The 14,787-nt window shown below is 46.6% G+C and overlaps 1 protein-coding gene across 1 annotated transcript in view; it reads right to left on the bottom strand.

Moving 5' to 3' along the window:
- LOC147727443 (serum albumin-like) overlaps positions 1–14,787 on the bottom strand; it is a 217,678-nt gene that overhangs the window by 163,832 nt on the left and 39,059 nt on the right. The window contains exon 5 of the mRNA XM_086961515.1: positions 2,532–2,667. Within this exon, the coding sequence (XP_086817641.1) occupies positions 2,532–2,667 (136 nt within the window). The remainder of the gene's footprint in view (positions 1–2,531; positions 2,668–14,787) is intronic.

Here is a 14,787-nt window from a genome sequence, read left to right as displayed (position 1 = left end):
AATTTTATCCCTACGCTATCAAACGCTTTCCCTACTGTTCCACTCTCTGGAGTAGGAATAGTAATTTTTACCCTTACGCTATCCAACGTTTTATATAATTAATTGTTAAAATATCACATGTTTATTTTATTTTTTATATTACTTACATTTTATGTATGTTATTGTTTGATGTTTGTACATGTATTAGTAAATTAGAATATATTTCATTAATTTAGAAATTAGTAAATTAATTATTAATACTTATTGTTCAGTACATATATATTATATCTTTACTGTATATATTTAATTAATGTATTATTAATATATATGTTTTATTTATTAATTTTAAACATTATTAGATACTTTTAAATATGTATATTTTATTTATTAGTGTTACTTACTTTTACATTTATATATATTAAAAAAAAAAATCGATATTTTTAACATCGATATTTTTTACAACGATAATATTTTTTCGATATTTTTGTACTTACCATGTTGTAGATAGGATGTCGATATTTTTGCCCTCGATATTGTTGACTCGATATTCTTGTAGGTCGATATTTTTGTAGTCGAAATTCTGTCATAGATCCATAAATCAGTAGTCCCGAAAGGGAGTGGGCCGGGGAGGTTTGAATGGAAAATTGGCAACTTTCACAGTCTTCAATGTGAGCGTTGGAGGTTCTACAAATAAGATGTTCTCTGTAGATTATGGCTAACCCCCCTCCTCTCCCTCTGGGTCTATGTAGGGCTTGACAAAGATAGCCTGGGGGGGAGGACAATGATGATGTCCGAGTCAGAACTGTCAGATAGCCACGTTTCAGTAAGAAACAGTGCATCTAAATCATGATCTTGTATTAACAGGTTGGTTTCTTGTGCATGCTTAGGAAGGGAGCGGCAGTTAAGAAGACCTATCTTAAGTCCGGGTTTGGCTGAGATCTGGGTGGTTGGGTTGCAACGCATACAGTTAGAGAAAGGTTTACCTTCAGTGTGCGTGTGGTGACAGGTCAGATTTTTTTCCAGTTGGAGAGCACGGAGCATGTCTCCTGAGTACACCAAGCGATCAGGAGGAAAATCCGACAGAGTCCCTGGGCCTGGGTCCGGTCGGGCCCGGACGGGCCCAGACGGGCCCAAACGGGCTTGCCTTAGGCGCGCCTTCGGCGCGCTAGCGGCGCGCCCGCTGCGCCCGTCCGCTGCGCGTACGTGGAATGCACATGTTTAAGTAGGCAAAAGGGGCGTGGCCTCGAGCGAGTGGGCGTGGCCACAGGACCGGCTCACTCGCTGCTAACGGCAATGATCTGGGCGTTCCCACTGCAGCGTTAGCTCTGCTGCGTGGTGCTAGGAAGAGCGAAAATTAGCCCACAGAAGATCAATCAGGTAGGACAAAGTATTGCACACAAAGTCTTTAAAATCAGCGTAATTACAAGTTTTAAAAGCGCTACCGGCTGTGTGTATCAATTTACATTTTTACCCCGGGGATATTTTTTAGTCCCCCTTTTACAGAGGCTGATTTTAATCATGTTTGCCCTGCGCTTTTGTATCTGCAACTGTGTAAAGCAGATTGTATCTTTTTTATCATGGGCTACCGGAAATCTATGGTGAGAATCAGGGCTTCCCGGGAAACCTATCTATTTTATTGGTATATTATCTTTTTACTTATGGATCCATTTTCTCTTTTATTACCGATGTGAATTGTAATTTTTGATATTCATGTTTTGAATGACATCCGGATGCTGAGTAACTTTTATGGTTTTCCATATGTAAAACCAAATAAAGTTGTTTTTGATTTGACTTGATGTGACTTGTTGTCGGGACCGAGGGGATGGTGGTAGTCGATAGACACGACTCCTGTTGCCCCCGAAAACAGTGCCGCCCAGAGCGGATCGCCCCTCCCCAGTTATGCTTCTGTTTGAAATGAATTATTGTTTTGAGGTCATAATGTGGGTGAAAAACATTGAAAAATGCCCCCTCTTAAGTCAGGGTGATAATGCATAAATGGGAAGGGGTCTTTTATGAGTTCTAAAAAAAAATTTGTTTGGGAGTAAAAAGTGGTCAAGAGTACTACTCCCAACTGGCTACATTGAAAAAAAGTTATCTTTTCTTTTTTTAAGGCAATCACAGACGTGGTCTGCTGAGCCACCATCCCTTTGATGGCCTCCAATTGGAAAGAGTCTCAATTTGTAACCTCTTTCTTTAATATTCATGTGGTAGGTCAGGATGCAACCTTCTCTGAATCTGATTTTTATTCACCAACATAGTACTTAGACTGGTTTGCAAAATTATTTACTGGTTGAAAATTGCGGACATATTTTTTCGGCCGTGTCTTTGTACATCTGATTCATAATACCTTCTCCAACATGCCTCAAATATCTTACATCTGTATCTTGTTAATTACCTTATATCTTTCATTCCACTGTTATCCCTGGTTCCCTAAAATCACTTTGCCCTAAGCATGTTAGAAAAATAAAAAGATAAGCACAAATTAAAATAAAAACAATTAACGTGTTAGTTGTAGCAGGCTGCTGAAACAGTGCATAAAAAAAACCAAATACCTTTTCAGAGAAGCACTGGCTAGCGGCCTCTAAATCTTTGCAGCACTCTTCAGCAATGTCTTCAAAGTTGTGCGCAATGCTTGTCAGGGCGGGTGGGTACATCTGCAAGTGTCTTCGAGCCACTTCATGAACATAACTGTCAAAAAGAAAGTTCCGGATGTAATCACAGCGCAATATCTAGAATTCCGAGCTGTCCAATGCCTCACTGGCTGTTGACAAGATAGGTTTCACTTTGGCAACTGCTCATACCTGCACCTCAGTAGAGTGGTCACCCTGAATAAATAGTCATATTCCAAGCATTTTAAACCAATTGAAATACGCTCTTGTAATTTGACCAATGCAGCATTGCCAAATTTATTGAAAATTATACTTTTGGCCGTTTCATACGGAATGTGTATGTCATCAAGCAGCAAGCATGTTACATTTTTTAAAGACCATTCGATGACCATTTTTCCTTTTTCAGGACACAAGTGTAAATTACTATATACACATGCAGTGCATCTAGCCATGGGCATAATTTACCCTTGCTTGGCTTGCTCACAAACCTTTCCAATTTATGCTTGAATATATTACAAAGGATGTTGTTACCAGGCATAATTCAACGGTTTTTGCAGAAAAGCGTATGTGTACTTTTTTTTTATTAACGCCCAGTTTGCTTACTTTATGGGTTACACATAGTTACAAACCTGAAAATTATTGAGTTCTCTTTAGAGGGTTGAAATCTTTTAAGGAAAATCATTGTTTCATGGCTGTTGTATTGGAAGTACATTTTCAAATGTCTGTGAATTACTACAGAATCAGGTCTGTCTACTATCCTCGTGGAATGCTAATCCATTGTGCTATACTACTGTTGCCATGAAAGTATTATGCATTGTAATGGTATGTGTTGTAATGGTATGCGTTGTAATGGAGTGCGTTGTAAGTGTAGTTTCTAAAAATGCGTTGTTATATGCATTGTAAAATCAATCAATCAATCAATGCATTTATAAAGTGCGCTACATACCCGTGAGGGTCTCAAGGCACTGGGGAGGGGGGTAGGGGGGGGCGCTACTGATCGAAGAGCCAGGTCTTGAGGAGTCTTCTGAAGGCCAGCAGGTCCCAAGTCTGTCATAGGCTGGTGGGGAGTGCGTGCCAGGTCTTGGCGGCGAGGTAGGAGAAGGATCATGCATTGTAATTAATGTTGCGATGTAAAAACTGCTTTGTAAAGGCATGCATTGTAAAAGTTTGCATTGTAACGTGTCCGATTCCAAGTATGCTTTGAATCCATCGCCTTTCCTGGGGGTCTCCACTTTAAACCCCATTGCTGCTGTTGGTTGGCCTGCCTTGTGGCAGGGACTATTACACTGCCTGGGAATTAAAAACCTGGACCAACCTCTCGCTTCTTGAGGTGGGGGGGGGTTCTTTTTCTGAGGGCCTACTTTTCCCCTTTGACCAGCTGACCTAGGAGAGTGGGTTCCGTCCGGGGCAATTCCTCTTCCATTGGCAGTTCATACACACTTTCCAGCGCCTCTGGGATCTATCTGGAGGCAAGCCTACGACTCACTCAGTGCCTCATGTTGTGTTAACTATGGGCCCGGGCAGTCATCTCATCACTTAGCTATATAAGGCCATTCGTGAACTGTTGTACGTCCCACTCGCCCCACTTTGCCTAAAATGGGAGTAGGAATACGGGTGGCCACTCCATAACAAAGAATGGGAGCGATCTCTAGAATTTCCATTAAAGGTCTCCTGTAACTCTCCCTTCAAAAATATACAGTTTTTCATACTACACCGGGCCTATCTGACGCCGGCACAGCTGCATTGCCACTTACCAGAATCACAATTCGCTATATAATCTGGGCTTACCCAACTTTAAAGCCATTACTGGCACACTACTCATGCTACATTGCGAGAGGTTGTAGGACTCATTGACATCTATTCCTGGGAATCCTGTTCACTAGGCATATTTAGGCGTAGGAAGCAGCACAAAATGCAGAAACGCTTCATGGCCCTGGCCCTCCTTTTAGCCAAGCGAGCTATCACACTACATTGGCGCACATCCGCGGGTCCTGGACAGGAGCGGTGCAGAAATTGGGTGCTGCAGAGGAAGACGCGATCTGAAACGAGGAAGTGCGCCGTGTGCCCTGAAACCCCATTTCCCCCTAATGGCAAAGCTGCTTATGCGCTTCCAGCAAACAATTGACAACAATGCTACTCCCCCACAGTCAGAAGACTCGTATGGGTTGCGCAGCTGAGTGTCCCTCCCAGGGGGTGAGACCTACCTCCCCTCTGAGGTCCCCTTTTCTAAACTCGTAAGTGCTTCAGCTGCTGTCAAGACCACTGAGACACCACACAGCACTTTCCTACACTGGAGACTGCACTGCCAGCCACCTGCGCAGTATTAATACACACCCACACTAACCCCCCCAACACCGTCCATCCTAGTATTTTCTCCCAAAGATATCAGTTTAAGTTCTTCTCTTGTGTACGATAACAGGAGGCAACACCTCCATCAAGGGTGGCTCCCAGTTCCAAGCTGTTCCACCGATTGCTGCCTGATGCTTGGTGTGTAACCAGTGGCAGCTCCTCTATGGGGGCGTTTGGGCGCCGCCCCCCTGCTTTCTCGCCATGTGAGAAGGCAGAAACAAATGGTAGTTATTGCCCTAATTATAGGCCCAGATCCATTGCTGTGCTTCACTCAGTCGCGGCCGGCATTACGGGCGGGTGGGGGGGGAATGGGGTCCCAACGACCGGAGGGGATGAGGGGGGAGGCGGGAGGGGTTTAATGGAAACAAATATATATAAATTAAAGTATACTTACGGTCCGAGACTCCTGCCATCCTGTTTTTCAATTCCTGCTGCACTGTGCACGTCATCGGGAAGGCGGCAGGCAGCCTCATTCCCCTCCACCACAGCTCAGCGCTGTGATTGGTCAGGCCGCTGCCCCACCCGCGTCATTTTCTCTCCGTATGCTGCAGCATACTGAGAGAACAGGGAGAGTGGGCGAAGTTGCTTGAGGGCAGGGGGAGTGGCTTGTCCACTGTTGTTCATAATGACTGTTTGGGCGGCCTCAAACAGTCAATATGAACAATGGTGGGAAAGCCACTCCCCCTGCCCTCGAGCAAATCTGCCCACCCCCTACCAGGAACTTCTGCTTTCTCGCCGGGCGAGAAGGCAGAAACAAATGGTAGTTATTAGGGCAATAACTACCATTTGTTTCTGCTTTCTCGCACGGCGAGAAAGCAGGGGGGGCGGCGCCCAAACGCCCCCATAGTGGAGCCGCCACTGCTAGTTTGATGGGGAAAAAAAAGTCTGGGGCATGGCCAAGATGGCGGCGGGGCGTGGCCAAGATGGTGGCGTAGAAACTCGCAAGTCCTGTGTGCTCCCCGACCCAGGCCCTTCCGTGGACTGTTAAACGCATGATCCTCCCCCCACGGAGCAGTGTCAGGGGTGGGAGATCTAGAGGATGCTGCTGGGCCGCTGCAGTGACCGCCGGTCGTGAGGAGGGCAGCGAAGGAGCGCAGTACACACAGCCGCTAACGGCCGCGAAATGGCACCCGCAGAACGCGCCTGGTGAAGGGGACGCAAGGTGGCCAGACAGAGGGGCCCAGTGGTTGTGGGGCTCAGAGCGGACATCGGGCTGGCGCTGGAGGCTCCCGCGCCCTCCACCAGAGGTTTCAGAGGCGCCGCGAGCCGCAGCGGGGGGACGCTGTCAGCCCTGCAGCTCAAGAGTGGTGTGCCGGCAGCGGAGCAAAAATCGAGACCGGAGACAAGAGGACTTACAGCTGGCGGCAGTGTCGGGAGCCTCCCGACAAGGCGGAGACTCGTAGCGCTCTCCCCAGTGGGGTAGCTGGTGCATTGGACACCCCTGCAACGACGAGACGAGGCGGACTGCAGGGAGGTGAGGAGTAGGGGGGCTGCTCAGCAAGGGGAGGCGGCCACCGGGTGGCAGCCGGCGCCATTTGGAGGTGAGACAGTGGCGAGAGGCACAGAGAAGGACAAGTGGGTGCCCCAAGGGAGTGACAATTTCCTGAAGGTGGCCAAGGCACGGCACTGGCCAAGGAGGCGTCCGGCAGGCCTTGGGGCTTCAGGAGGGCACTGCCACCGCCTCCGCAGTGACAGGAGAGACGGCCACCGCAGACGGGGCTGAGAAGAGAGGGCCACGAGAAGGCCCCGGCATCAAGCACACCAGGGGCTGTCCGCTTGGGTGGAGAGGCCTTGACCAGGCCGCATCTAGAGACACATGGCCAGTTGTCAGTGCCATCCCCGGACCCACGCACCAAGACGGGGGTAGGGGCGCCTCCGGGCAAAGACACAAGGGGTGGTGACCTGACCGGGGGGGTCCAGGATGCTGGACGCCCCAGGATCTTAGCTGGAATGGAAGGAGCCAGGAGCTCTACATAGGGGGCGCCCGAGGGGCTGAGAGAAGAGCCCAGCACATAACGCACCTGCACAGGGTGAGGAAAGCCTCCCTCCAGCAGAGCAGTGAAGCCAAGAGGGCCAACACCAGAGGCCACCGGGGTGACTAACTGGAGAGGAGAGACAGCGGCAAGGAAGGCACGAGCACCAACAAGAAGCACATCATGGCCGGTCTGAGGAAGAAGGGAGACTGCATACTCCTAGAGATGTGGTGCATCCGCTGAGTCGTCTCACACTTCTTGACTGCCTGATTCCGTGGGTGTCATTTTTTTACCCTGTCAGTGCATGGTGAATGCCCTTCTCCCGCTATACCAGCCACATACAGCAGCAGTGGCGGCAGTGTTTGTCCAGACTAATTTTTGGGGCCTGTGGTGTTCCTCATCAGAGGAGCCATGACTCAGCAGTTTCCGCACACACCTTGGGGTGAACTTCATTCCTGTTCCACCAGTCCTGCATCCGTTGCCTCCTCTCGGGATGCACCTTATTGTAAAATATTCCTGGGCCCTCGTGAAGATGGCAAGCTCCTTTTTAATCCTCTCGGAAGCCCACCTACTAGATACTGTAGATGGGACTCATTGGAGTAGGCAGTCTGCTGATAGATGTTCTCCACAAGAGATGCCAGCTCGAGGAGCTTTCTTTTACAGGGCGCACAAACCTGTAATATTGCCAAACACCACCAAACGTTGCTTTGTGCAGAAATCGTTCATCTTGCGCAGGTACTATCTTAATGGGGCTGGTATTAAAAATAAGTAATGGCGGGTTACATTGTTTGAAAAGACTTGCAAAGACACTAACTTAGAAGCAAATCTCATTGCATTCGAAGCACTGGCCTACCTGGATGAAAAACAGCGTACTAAGTAACCGAGCATGAATTGTGTAAAGTGTAATATTACCCTCTGTATGAAAATGACTGTGGTACCTATATAACGCTTAAAGTTGTTTACGTTTATGGCTTTGCTGCATTGGGCTTAGTTTTTGTGCGGTTTGATGTAGTTGTGAGTGTCTGTCTTTTCGAGTTGTTGGTTAGAAAAAAGAAAAAAGTTTTAGTAGTTTTAAAATTTGTCACGTTTAGTTCAGTTTGCAGGTGGAATACTATATCATTCCGGTTTTTACTTTGGTTATTGTGAATTACTTCAATGGAAGTTCTTTGTTTTTGGTCATGGAGGATTGCTACTTTTGCCTGTTTGTGAATCGTTGTTGCTAGTTAGAGGTCTAACCTTTATTTCCTAGTCATTTGGCATGATGTATATGAGGTATGGAAAGATGGTGCAGCTTTGACCTTGAGTTCTCCATTTCAAGATCATCTAACGGAGACCTTGGGACATATGGTAACTGCTCTGGCTGCCCCTTACTAAGTCCTATAGAGTGCATGTAACTGCCATTGATATGGGTGTTGCTGTTCATGGCTGTTGGCACTCACGTACAGTCTTGGAGTAATGATGAGACTGGGTTCATCTTGTACTGGGCATGCTGCTTTGCTTTGGATGGGTGGGATAACCTGTGAGCTGCCCAGTATGGCATGGTTTACTCCTGCATAGACGAAATGTTCTTTTTGTGTTACCCCTCTATCTAGGGGTATACTTTGTTCCTCCTTTTCTAGGGGTGGGCTTCCAGTATCTAAAGAGGCGATTATTACAGGTGGATAGATGAATTGTGTGATTGCTGTTTTGTCGGACTGTGCCGTGGAAAGGGGTATTGAATACCACTCTTAACTGGATGACTTGTGTGTTCCGTATTGGCTTAATGAGGATTGGCTTGCTGTTCACTATTTGAGAAGGGTGTAGTGAAGCTGTTGCTGCATACCTTGTCGGGGATATGCTCTGGGCTCATAACCAGTTGCTTGCACAATTCCTTTTCAGCTTACCTCTGTGGGCCTGAGGTTCCTGGGCAGTGGGTGTAGTTGGCATTCCTGCTGACTGGATATTTACTGTTCTTTAGTGGTGTTGACTTTGAGTGGGCAAGTGTTTGACTTGGAAATCGTTGTGTTGGCAACTCGTTTGACATGTATATTTTTTGTTCTTGGCTGTTAGTGTGGTTTATGTCGGTTGTACTTGATTGATTCTTGTACGGTTGTCTTGCACAGTGGTTCGGCGACCCCCTGCACAGGTTCTCCAGAGGAAGCTCTCACCAGACTGCATACGATTTTGTGAGGCATCTTATCAAATGCAGTGCTCAGATCCAATTAGATCAGGGCCGACAAACAGCCTTTAACTAAGGCACTACAGAGTTGTTTAGTGACTGCGAGAAGCACTGCTTCCGTACTCTGTCCAGTCCTGAAGCAATTTTGGGAGGGATTTAGGAGGTCATTGTTGTGCTGTGAAAGCAGCGTTGACATATTTTCCATTATGTTGTTGTCCACATTCTTTGAGGCTATTTGCTGCTCTGCATGACTTGTTGTTGTGGAGTAGCGAATAGAAGATTGCCCACTCTCAGTCTATATTTGCCATTGGCTAGTGTTATTGTCTGTCCTAAATACTGGCTTCTGATTTGAAAATAGGTTTGTTAGTCCCTCCTTAGTACCGCCTTTCTTCATTTGTCACCTCCCATGACAACTGGCCCCTTTCCTTCAGTCGTTACACGATATGTGTTATTTAGACTGTTAGCACTTTATTTTTCAGTTTATCTTACTGCAGACACAACGTGCTTCGGTGCCTTCTTTACCTCCCCCCTCCCTCCCGCTGTCATACCTTGTTTACCCAAATGTCCGTGCCTTCTCCCTCCCTGTCCCCCGCCATCCTGCTATCCGTGCCTTCGACCACACACGCCCGCCCTCCTGTTGTCTGTGATGCCTTGCATTTTCAATGCAATAGGTCTTGCATTTAAGTGATTTTGAGCTATTGGCATTGTAAATGACAATGCCTTTTATTTATGTTATGGTTTTTAAAACATAAATAAAATGCATTGTCATGTACAATGCCAATCACTTAAACTCGCCTAAATGCGAGACCTATTGCATTGCTAATGCTTGTTTATTAAATGAACCAAATGATGGATGCAAAAAATAGGTTAAATGTGCACACAAACGCTTTATGTAAAAATTGTGTCCCAGAAGAAGATTGTAGCTGCTGGGTTTTCTCAAAAAGGAAGGGAAAAAGTAAAAAAATAACATCTGTAGTGAAGCAAAGGAGTGGTGGAGTATAGTGTCTGAAGAGTTGATGTGCAGTGGTGGAGTGGGCAGCAGAGCTGTTTAAAAGTAAATGTTGCCAAGCAATTACAGCCAGGCAAGAGGTTGGCAGGATATAAGAATGAGGTGTGCAGTCGCAGAGTGGAGCAATGGAGTGAGGGAGAACAGTGAACTTGCAATTGTATGGGGGGTTTAAGAAAAATCATCTGGGAGTAGTGGGGAAGCAACAGATGAGCAACACTCATAGTGGGAACTCGTTTCTTGCACTAACAGCCGCCGTGAGGGAAACGGCCACTCGTAACTACCTGTCCTTTAGTGGTGTTGACTATGAGTGGGCAAGTGTTTGACTTGGAAATCATTGTGTTGGCAACTCGTTAGACATATATATTTTTTGTTCTTGGCTGCTAGTGTGGTTTATGTCGGGTGTACTTGATTGATTCTTGTACGGTTGTCTTGCACAGTGGTTCGGCGACTCCCTGCAGAGGTTCTCCAGAGGAAACTCTCACCAGACTGCATACGATTTTGTGAGGCATCTTATCAAATGCAGTGCTCAGATCCAATTAGATCAGGGCTGAAGAACAGCCTTCAACTAAGGCACTACAGAGTTGCTTAGTGACTGCGAAAAGCACTGCTTCCGTACTCTGTCCAGTCCTGAAGCAATTTTGGGAGGGATCCAGGAGGTCATTGTTGTGCTGTGAAAGCAGCGTTGAAATAATTTCCATTACTTTGTTGTCCACATTCTTTAAGGCTATTTGCTGCTCTGCATGACTTGTTGTTGTGGAGTAGCGAATAGAAGATTGCCCACTCTCAGTCTATATTTGCCATTGGCTAGTGTTATTGTCTGTCCTAAATACTGGCTTCTGATTTGAAAATAGGTTTGTTAGTCCCTCCTTAGTACCGCCTTTCTTCATTTGTCACCTCCCATGACAACTGGCCCCTTTCCTTCAGTCGTTACACGATATGTGGTATTTAGACTGTGAGCACTTTCTTTTTCAGTTTATCTAACTGCAGACACAACGTGCTTCGGTGCCTTCTTTACCTCCCCCTCCCTACCGCTGTCATACCTTGTTTACCCAAATGTCCATGCCTTCTCCCTCCCTGTCCCCCGCCATCCTGCTGTCCGTGCCTTCGACCACACACGCCCGCCCTTCCGTTGTCTGTGATGCCTTGCATTTTCAAGGCAATAGATATTGAGATTTTGAGCTATTGGCATTGTAAATGACAATGCCTTTTATTTATGTTATGGTTTTTAAAACATAAATATAATGCATTGTCATGAACAATGCCAATCGCTTAAACTTGCCTAAACGCGAAACCTCTTGTATTGCTAATGCTTGTTTATTAAATGAACCAAATGATGGATGCAAAAAATAGGTTAAATGTGCACACAAACGCTTTAAGTAAAAATTGTGTCCCAGGAGAAGATTGTAGCTGCTGGGCTTTCTCAAATAGGAAGGGGAAAAGTTAAAAAAAAAACATCTGTAGTGAGGCAAAGGAGTGGTGGAGTGTAGTGTCTGAAGAGTTTATGTGCAGTGGTGGAGTGGGCAGCAGAGCTGTTTAAAAGTGAATGTTGCCAAGGAGTTACAGCCAGGCAAGAGGTTGGCAGGATATAAGAATGAGGTGTGCAGTCGCAGAGTGGAGCAATAGGGAGGGGGAGAACAGTGAACTTGCAATTGTATGGGGGGTTTAAGAAAAATCGTCTGGGAGTAGTGGGGAAGCAACAGATGAGCAACACTCATAGTGGGAACTCGTTTCTTGCACTAACAGCTGCCGTGAGGGAAACGGCCACTCGTACCTACCTGTCCTATGCTGCCATAAGGGAAACGCTCTTCAGGCACCGCACTGACCCGCAAACCTTCACCGTGACGGCAACAGCACAACAAGGGATACATTCCCCACAAGCCCAAGCGCCCTGCGCACCCATGGACGCTGACAACACGCCACGAGGCGCGATAAGAACTGCGCTGCAGCCCTGGGGTGTCGGGGAACTTGTTTCTTGCACTAACAGCCACTGTGAGGGAAACGGCCACTCGTACCGAAATGTCCTCTGCTGCCGTGAGGGAAACGGCTCTCCAGGCACCGCATTTACCTGCAAACCTTCGCCGTGAAGGGAACGGCACTCCAAGGGAATACATCCCCCACAAGCCCGAGCGCCCTGTGCACCCAGTGACGCTGAGACCGCGGGACGAGGCGCAATAAGAAACGCGTCACACCCCCGTGGGGCGGGACGCGCACGAGCGTGCCAGGCCAAGCCCAGGCCAAGGGCGTGCCCGTTTGAGCCGGTTCGAGACTGTACGAGGCTGGGATGGGCCACCCCCCTTTCATCTGCATGCAGTGAGTACTATCTATAGGACATTAGCCTCTGTGGAGCAACTTTCGGAACTGGGGACTTGAGAGAGTACTTATCGTACAGATAATATGATAAATTAAGTCATTGGGGAATTTGCGTTTGTTATATTACTGCATTTATATTTATTTGTAACTACATTTGTAGGTTCTGTCTGGTTTAAGATAGGAAATCCCCATGGGGAAGACTACTCCCCCTCGGTTAAAACCTAATACTAGACAGAAACATCCCAACCAAACCCCATTAACCAGCCCACCGCCATTGATAGAATGCTACAACAGGTTTCCAGCGAAATTGAACGTACAGAGAGGCGTCTTTCATTAACCCCAATAATGATAAGCACCTCACAGTCCACGGAGTTAGACACCCCTACCCCATCCCAACCATTAGCTCTTCCTACTTCCTTAGAAATACCCCCGGCACAAGCTAACATGGCCCCAACTAGAATTGGTAGGGCGGGCACGGGAGAGAGGGTGAAAAGGAATGGAGCCCCCCCCCTTGCAAATAGGGCTGGGATATATGAGGAACATCCCCCTGGGACAGAAGCCACTAACATTTCAGGGGACAAACACCCTGACGTTAGTGACAATAGATTTTCTGATCACCTGGACTGGGTCCTATCACTGAAAATGGAGCTGAAATCTTACTTAGACCAGCTAATAAAATCTGAAATGAGAGATGTAGTAAAAAGCATCAACAAACTAAAAACACATATGGATACACAGGGAACTAAAATTGATGTTGCCCTGAATACAATCAATATTATTAATTCTACAAAAAGGGCCACTTCCCCCAATGAACTCAGGTCACCCTTCCTCCCTGTATTCAGCAGTCTATATCCGAAGGCCCAACGAATGCTCTACAACTGAATCTGCCCATTATGACCAACTGCCCACCCAGATTGAATCAACTTGTATGTAGCTCCCACACCAGGGCGCCCCACTCTTCTGGCAATACACTCAATTCTAGGGTTGCGACACACAACATAGTTAGACCAGATAAGCAGCAGACCCAGACAGTAGTGATGACAACTTAAAGTAAAGTAATCTCACCTATTCCAAGTTCGATTAATGTTTGTCATCCCAGTATAGACCTGCCTCCAGCTTCATCACTATATGTGGTAATTTTTACCGCAGTACCACCGCTGGGAGCCGGTCGCGAGGAAATATACCTTGAGTTGAAAAATAAAACTATGCACTGGTTGAGTAAAAACAGACCTCTCCCATGCCAAGTACAGACTGAAATTTTATTTACTAGGAGAGTTAATTGGCTCGGGCATAGACACAAAGATAATGTAGGGGACTGCGTCATAATCAATTTCAGAGACAGAAGGGCGGTTCAGCACATTCTCAATTGGGGTTCAACACCAGCGACCGGAGGCATTCAGACAGTTCCATTGGGTTATTTTTACACCCCCAAGCCCTCTCTTAGATAGAGTGGGCAGTGTCTATAAAAAATGGGAACTGCGTACCCAGAATAGCGCTGTGCCATATATAGGCCAGGATTGGGGCAACAGAGAGCATTTGAACATAACTGTAAGCAATCGATTCTGTCCTCTGGATCTGGTTGACTGACTAGTCCCCAGTGATGATAACCTGAACTTGGTACAAAATTCACTGTCTATTTACCACCTCGCCGAAGGACTCAAAACCGGTGATTAATCATCTGAAGTCTCTTCTGAGATAGTTCTTCTGGTAGATACCCTTGGAGCACCGGATACCCCTTAGGAAATTCAGATCATATAACACAGGTATATAATGGGCAAAATGAGCAGGTCAAAATCATCTACCAGGGAGTACAGCATGGTGGGTATGTACGCGGAACACCAAGATTCTACCCTGGAACATACCAGGCCTCAACTCAAAATTGGATCTTCCAGATTGGGAAGCCTATATAGATTGTCATGAGCTATGTCTTTTTCAGGAAACCTGGTCAAGGAAGCCTTTATATAGAGTGGGGTATGTTGCATACTCTCTCCCAGCTACTCAGGGTCCCAGGGGGAGACACTCGGGTGGTCTCTGTTTCTGGGTTGGCATTCATTTGGGTTGCAAGATCAAAGTTATAGATACATCATCCCCAGATATTCTATGTATTCTCCTCACCTTTTTTAACAACATGAAAATTGTCAATATTAACATCTATTCGCGGCCAGTGAAAGAGGGTTTGGCACCCCCCTAGTCCTGCAGATTAACATTTGTACAGTCAACTGACAAAGTTGCTACTCTCTAGGAACAAATTATTCCCCATCTGGATTTTGCCTTTCAAACATTTGCTAATGGCCAAGGTTTGGACTCTTTGCAGGGAATAGGCGAGAACCACCAGGAAATGCTCTCTAAATTAGCAGTGCATTTTTATAAAAGAGAGCTCAAAAAATGTCCAGACCATAA

Source organism: Lissotriton vulgaris, chromosome 3_1 (assembly GCF_964263255.1).
Source record: "Lissotriton vulgaris chromosome 3_1, aLisVul1.2, whole genome shotgun sequence".
NCBI classification, from domain to species: domain Eukaryota; kingdom Metazoa; phylum Chordata; class Amphibia; order Caudata; family Salamandridae; genus Lissotriton; species Lissotriton vulgaris.
Note: the sequence above shows the minus strand (reverse complement) of the source record. Positions and strands in the feature narration are given on the sequence as shown.